Below are 7,333 nucleotides of genomic sequence, written 5' to 3'. Positions count from 1 at the left end.
GATGGAAGTTAAAGTGTAGGGTTTTAATGATGGGATATTTTAGTGCAGGGACCTTCTATGCTAAAAGAGCAAAGTGTAGGGACACGCAGATGAATTAAGCCATCAAACAGCTACTAAGAAGCACGGAAACTTTGATGAAGTTGCGTGTCCCGTTTCAGAAACATTTCGAAAACCGGAAACATTTAGAAACTCATAAGGAAACATTTCAGGCCGTTCCCATAAACAAAAAAATTATATAGTTATAAAAAAACATAAAAAAATTTAAATAAATAATTTTTTTGAATCAATTACCCACAATTTTTATTGTTTATTTTATCTATAATAAAACTTATTTTTTTATTTTTGTTGAGTTGAATTATGTTTGAATATTATAAATATATCCCTATATCTTTATTATTTTCACGTTTCCTCATGTTTTATGTCCTTTATTTAAAAATTTACCGTTTTCTCATGTCCGTTTCATGTCGTTTCCGTTTCCGTGCTACCTAGTTACAGCTATTTAATCAGCCAGTACATAAATTAAAAGAATGTCACGAGAGAGCTTTCCCATCCACAAATAGACCGAATAAGGCTCGCTCAAAGACTTCCTACTTCCTAGCAATAAAATGAGGAAAAATTATTGCACACAACCGTTGCGTCATGTCATTCGTGCAACAAACCAATTATGCGTTAGCCATGTGGAAAATTGAATGATAAAAAAAATAAGTAATAATTAAAAGATTCCCTATCGCAAATGCTCATTGGCTTGATGTAAAAATGACGTGGCGCAACGGTTGCATGGGATAAACACTCTAAAATGAGCTACTATGTTAGTTCCCCTGCTCTTATGAAAGAAACCCAAATAGCAAGAGTCATTCAACAATTTAAAGCAGTGGTCGGCTATCAGACTACAAGCAAAAGTATGACTGTTGAAGTAATCTGTTATTACATTAGAATCAGAGACGATTTTGAAGGGAATTAGATTTGCTTCCATTGCCATAACAATGGTGTCCCGAATATCACACGCGTTGCTGCATTCCAATTCGGAAGTGTTCCTCTGACAAACATGTTTTTACGTCGATCTTCTCTGTAAATGACAAACTTTACTTCAATCTCAATAATCAACCTAATACATTCTAACTCAACTATTAAACACCTCAACCAAATCCACACCCGTCTCCTAATCAACTCTTATCCCAACTTTCTTGGCCAGTTTGTAGCATCCATTGCCTTAAAAAACCCCAAGAATCTCCATTATTGTAATCAAATTCTTCATCAATGTCACAACCCCACTGTTTTTGCATTCAATTCCATGATTCGAGCACATTCCAAAAGCTCCACCCCTCAAAAATGCTTCCACTTCTTTAACAGAATTATACATTGTAACAATGTCTCACCAGATAATTACACTTTTAATTTCTTGATTCGCGCCTGTGCTCGTCTTTCGGATCAGGGAATTGGCCTAGCTGTTCATGGGTGTGTTATAAAATATGGGTTTGAGATGGACCCTCATATTCAATGTGGATTAATCTTTATGTATGCGGAATTGGGTTGTTTAGGTTATTGTCACCAGGTGTTTGATTTAGTTTCTAACCCGGATTTGGTATGTCAAACAGCTATGCTGAGTGCTTGCACAAAATGTGGTGATGTTGCTTTTGCAAGAGAACTGTTTGATTTAATGCCGCACAGGGATCATATTGCATGGAGTGCTATGATTTCCGGATATGCGCAATCTGGGCAGTCGAAGGAAGCGTTGAGTCTGTTTAATCTGATGCAATTAGAGGGTGCTACGGTTAGTGAGGCGTCGATGGTTTCTGTTTTATCTGCCTGTAGTCAGTTAGGTGCTTTAGATCATGGGAGATGGGCTCATGCTTACCTAGAGAGACACAAGATTGCGTTGACAGTGACACTAGGGACTTCACTTGTGGATATGTATGCTAAATGTGGGGATATGGATAAGGCAATGGAAGTGTTTTGGGGAATGAAAGAAAAAAATGTTTACACTTGGAGCAGCGCTATCAATGGGTTAGCGATAAATGGGGCTGCTGATAAGTGCCTTGAATTGTTTTCGCTTATGAAAAAATGTGGTGTATTGCCTAATGAGGTCACTTTTCTTTCGGTATTAAGGGCTTGTTGTGCAGTGGGGTTGGTTGAGGATGGGTGCAAGTACTTTGAATCGATGATAAAAGATTATGGGATTGAGCCAGGAATTGGGCATTATGGATGCCTTGTTGATTTGTATGGCCGATGTGGACGCTTAGATGAAGCCTTGAGTATCATCAATAGCATGCCAATGAAGCCTCATTCTGGTGCTTGGGGTGCTTTGCTGAATGCGTGTAAATTGTACGAAAACACGGAGTTAGTTGAATTTTCCTCAAAAAAATTAATTGAATTAGAGAGAAAGAATCACGGTGCCTACGTGTTATTATCAAATATGTATGCTGATTCAAAGAAATGGGAAATGGTTGATAATGTGCGGCAAGCTATGAAGGTTAATGGAGTGAGCAAACAACCTGGTTGTAGTGTTATAGAAATTGACGGTGAAGCTCACGAGTTTTTTGTTGGGGATAACTCGCATCCGAGGTTTGGCGATATTGGGGTCATGTTGGAAGAGATGTCTAGGAGACTGCATTTATCAGGTGATTTGACTAACTCTCACCGTTTGCTGTTTGATGTTGAAGAATAAGAGAAACAATATAGAATTACATAACATTTATAATCTTGCTATTGCATTTGCTTTTAGGATTCTGGACAACCTTACAGTTATAAATTATTCAATGTTAGAATACCTATCAAATTTTGGTAACCACTTGATTACCACTTCCAAAGTTCATGCAAATTGTAAATAAAAAGTAGACCATGATACTTGCTCTGTGGATCACGTAGTGAAGTTGATCGAATTTCGAAGCTGTGCTGTTTATAAGCATGTTAATGTGAAATATGTTAACTGATCCATTTCTATTGAGCATCTTTTGGATTGAACTTCATCATCTCAGGAGTTTAGTAATTATACGTAAACGCCGATTCCATAAATTAATACACATTTGGTGTGTTTACAGTACCAAATCTGTACTAATTCTATATCTTTTGAATCGCATCGACGTCTTTTTCAGCTTTATATGTTGTGAGTGAACTATGAAAAGGGCAGAGGAAAAGCTTTGATTTTTGCATGTTTTTTCTTGTGACTTGGGACGAACTCAACAAATATACCTTGTAGTTTCTGAGGGTATTTCTTGTTTTGTTGAATGTTTTTCTAGTCTGATATATGCTTAATCTAAAAGTATTTTGTCCTCTATTTTTTTTTTGTTAATTCCATGAAGTGTCCTAACGGGTTCCAATTATAAAATGACACCTTTAAACTTTTCACATTCAAATTTAGTTTTAAATGCTGCATACATGAGTACGGTTCCAACCCGCGATGTCACTTAAACCAGGAGAGGGCTTTATTAACTCGCCTGCGTCTTGGGATATTAGTCCTCTATTTTTTTTTTCCATTTTTCTTTCAGCATTTAATAATTGATGGAAAGAAATGTGAATTCAGTTGTTATTTGCCCTGTAGAGCGGATCTCTCTTCACGGGCCTAATGTCCCTTCGACAAAATCAAGATAATTTATCATTAACACACCATAAGCTGAATTTTGTTGATGGATGTTGTAGATTGAGCTGTCTGCTTCAGTTTTAAAGTCATTATATATATTAATTTCCTCCAAATATTGAATTAGAATGGATGCAGGTCCAGTCAGTTTCGTGTTTATGCAAGTAAGGTTTCAAGAACATGGCCACGTGCTTTAAAATATTTGAAAAATGTTTTCCACATCAACAATTCAATTAGACGTTACATCATTTAAAAGCGATATACTTAATGAAGTATAGTTCATTAAATTTTTTTCACTCTCTAAATTTTTTTTGCTCTTCCTCTCTCTACAAAACTATTTTTTTTATTTTTTTTAAGCTAAATGACCAAAAAAAGCCAAACTTTTCATGAAAGTTTTACAAAAGTTTAAATTTTTTAATTTTATACAATTTGTCTTAAAACGCATGATTTCGTTTCAATTTTGTCCAATTATGTAATTTTACTCATGAGCGCCTACGTGGCGCTGATGTGGGCGCAACATAAATAAAATTGTGTATTCTGACAAAATTGAAACAAAATCATGCGTTTCAGGACAAATTGGATAAAATTGAAAGATTTGGACTTTTGTGAAACTTTTATGAAAGATTTGGTTTTTTTAATCATTTGACCTTTTTTAAGGATGAGAGAGAATGATTTTTCCGGCCTTAGCCGGAAAATGATCATCATCTCTCCGCCCATAGTACTACTGTCCATACCTATTTTTCGGACAGGTAAAAAGTGATAAGGAACTGAAGCGTCCAATGATGATTTATAGAGAAATCTGTCTGGCTGACGAGCTTTCGATTTTCTTACTGGAATCTAAATTGGCGTAATCTGTGCACAGCTGCAAACTTGAAGGATTAAAACGCAATTAGGCGTAAATATTCCATAAAACTCCAAAGAGATTGTAATCTAAATCCAGAAATTGGACTAATTGCAATGTCTTAGAAGTTTATGAGCCAATTTACACGTTTTACGGACTGGAATTGACCATAACCAAACCTATAGGACTTTAGTAGCCTTTTTTTTAACAATTTTAGGCACCAAAATAGATTTTTAGCACCTTTTTAATTAGTTAACTAGTCCAAATCCGAAAATTAAAAGGAAAATTAAATAAATGGAGTTCAAAACTAATCTTAACACCTAATGATTTATCACTTAACAGTTTAAACCCTAGAAGACTGTAATCTAACCTTAGGTCACCCATTCCCCTATAAATACAGTCTTAAGCCAGCCTGGCTGAAGGTAGCACACAAACCCTACAGAATTAGACAGAAAATTCGGCCTCCCCTAGAATAGCCATAGCCGAATATTCCACCACCACCACACACAAAATCACATCAATTCTGGTCCAGAAAAACAACTAAGAACGCTTTGATTCTCCAAGAACGCAAGCCCTGCACAGATTCGAAGCTGGATTCTGCATCCACTTCGCCAGTAAACGAGCTAAGGACTCAGACCGGTACCTCTGAGGGCTCTAATCTTCTTTCCATCACTTTTTTCCATGATTATTTAGAATTGCTAGATTTCATGTTTTTAACCTGCATGTTTAGGTTATTTTACTGTAAATTGCTTAAATTATGTTTTTACCATAATTGCTAGTTTTAACAATATTGTCATGATTTCCATGAAAATTGACTAGGAAGCATATTAATAGATGAACTAATATGTTTTGTATGTTTAAATCCAGAAATCTAGACACTAAAATTTCTTAGAATGCATGTTTAGGTTAATTACAAGCCTATTTGACATAATATGTTTAATTCAATAAGTACTGCGATTTGATAGTTGTGATGATGTAAATACTCCTTACATGTCGTATTTAAAATTTTTGATTCTTTTTTATGCCTTTCGACCTCTTTTTGCACGAAAAACCGGCTCAAAAACGGATGCTGGAAATTGCTGCTGTCTGCTGCCTCCGCAGAGCCGCCGCCGCCAGAACAAGGTGGAGACGCCGCCACTTCATCCTGCCGGCGTCGGCAGTCACATCGGCGCCGTGTTCTTCGTTCCTCAGCCTTTCCTAGATTCGCTCCCAGATCTTCCAAACTTCGATCCAGACTTCCATACGCGTTTTCGGGCTCATCCGGACTCCGAATTAGGCTCAGTTTGATTCCATAAATATTGTTTTAGTTGTAGGACCTGTTTGTAATAGTAAATGAATTAACCCGATATCTTTAGGGCCTCGAAGCCCGCTATTGTAATCTGCCCATTCAACCGGGCCCGTCGAACCAGATCTGATCTGGCCAGCAACTTCTAGACCAATATCCGGGTTCAACTGGACTCTGAATCAACTTCGGTTTGAACCAGTGGATTTGTATCGACGAACCGGTAAACTTTTATGTTTTGACCGAAAGCCAGATCCGACCGGACCGACGGTCAAATCGAGCCGAGTGCTAGCCACTCTGAGTCGACGAGGTTTAAAAGTATTCCTAACCTTGTATGTATATCCAACTGCCCTTAGGTATGCTGATATTGTTTATCGCTTTCCAAAAGCTTTCCAAATCAAATAACAACCAGTTAAAGGACTAATCACCTAAAATTGGCCCACTAATGCAATTCCAGCCCATCACTTAGACATCGTAGGACTAATACGAAAATGTAGTAAACGGTTGTATAGGTTTTTCAAGACTCACCTAATAAAATAAGTCAATCACACTTATACATCCGGTTTTAGGCTTTGTGCATGTAAAATATCCAGATCAGCCAGACTTATGCTATTTGTTAGAAACCTCTAAGGTTAGATGTATGTTTAGGAGTACCTGTTACTTGCCTCAAATACCAGTCTAGATCGAGTCAGATGCGCGTCAAACATGTTTACTGCTTTCATACATGTTTATTTACAGCTTTGATATCATGGGAATTGAATATACTGTTGAGATGAGATAGAAGACAAATATGTCCAGTAAATAAAGCAGGTAACAGATAAGCCAAGCACAAGAGTCTCGGGGAGGTCCACGAACCCTAATCTTTGGTCCGATGCACGATAATCTATCGGAGGCGAGTAAGGTTATATAGTCGGTTAAAAGGCATTTCCTAGTTGAACTAGATGGCGACTCAATTTTTAAACCATTTCTAGATCGAGAAGTAAGCCATAAGTCTTGGGCGAGCGGCCCCCAAACCCCGCTCCGCTCACAGTGGCGACTCCACTGGGGATTAAAACAATTGTTTTTAAAACATAAACATAAAAACGTGTTCATAATTATTTTCAAAAACGGTTGCCATGGACCTAAACTGCACGGCTTGCGGCTTATCAATCACCGGCTTTATTTTCCAGACATATTTGCACCTATTACATTGCATTAGAAATATCTCTTCTCACCTACTCTCTAAGAGTCCCTATCCAGCCCCGATACTCATAGCCGATCTCACGCTCTAGCGTTGCACTTCCAGCAACCGAACGTCTTATACGGAACAGTATCACTCGCAGCCTGGTACCTCGGTCGTTTGTACTCGTGATTGAGGTGACCTATCAAAGGTATATCTGTCTGTGGCAGCCTTAAACCGGTTACTACCAAAACCCAATGACTCATCCCACATGCATTCCAGCTTAGACACTACCCTCTAGGAAAATACCCAACATAATGTTTCTATTTGAAGCATGTTGTCAATGTAATGATTCTAAATCCAGTGTTTCAAAAATTACCATTTCAATCTTAGTCTTAGGTCTGGCTTAACAAATTTTCCTGTATCAAAACCAGATTTTCAAAACTTCCTGTTAGGCCAGACCTAAAAGAACGAATC

General features: G+C 37.4%; 1 protein-coding gene across 1 annotated transcript; it reads left to right on the top strand.

Annotated features, from left to right (window-relative positions):
- The first annotated feature begins 798 nt into the window (after positions 1 to 798).
- Positions 799 to 2,947, top strand: LOC126685714 (putative pentatricopeptide repeat-containing protein At5g40405). Its single transcript, XM_050379640.1, has one exon. The coding sequence runs from the start codon at positions 1,073 to 1,075 to the stop codon at positions 2,663 to 2,665; it is 1,593 nt and encodes a 530-aa protein (XP_050235597.1). The 5' UTR covers positions 799 to 1,072; the 3' UTR covers positions 2,666 to 2,947.
- The last annotated feature ends 4,386 nt before the right edge of the window (positions 2,948 to 7,333 follow it).

The sequence above is a fragment of the Mercurialis annua genome, linkage group LG6, assembly GCF_937616625.2.
Source record: "Mercurialis annua linkage group LG6, ddMerAnnu1.2, whole genome shotgun sequence".
NCBI classification, from domain to species: domain Eukaryota; kingdom Viridiplantae; phylum Streptophyta; class Magnoliopsida; order Malpighiales; family Euphorbiaceae; genus Mercurialis; species Mercurialis annua.
This window is presented reverse-complemented; position numbering and strand designations above follow the sequence as displayed.

Bases quoted from the DNA above. Each gene is read 5' to 3' on its own strand.
- LOC126685714 (XM_050379640.1), top strand. From the start codon at position 1,073: ATGACAAACTTTACTTCAATCTCAATAATCAACCTAATACATTCTAAC.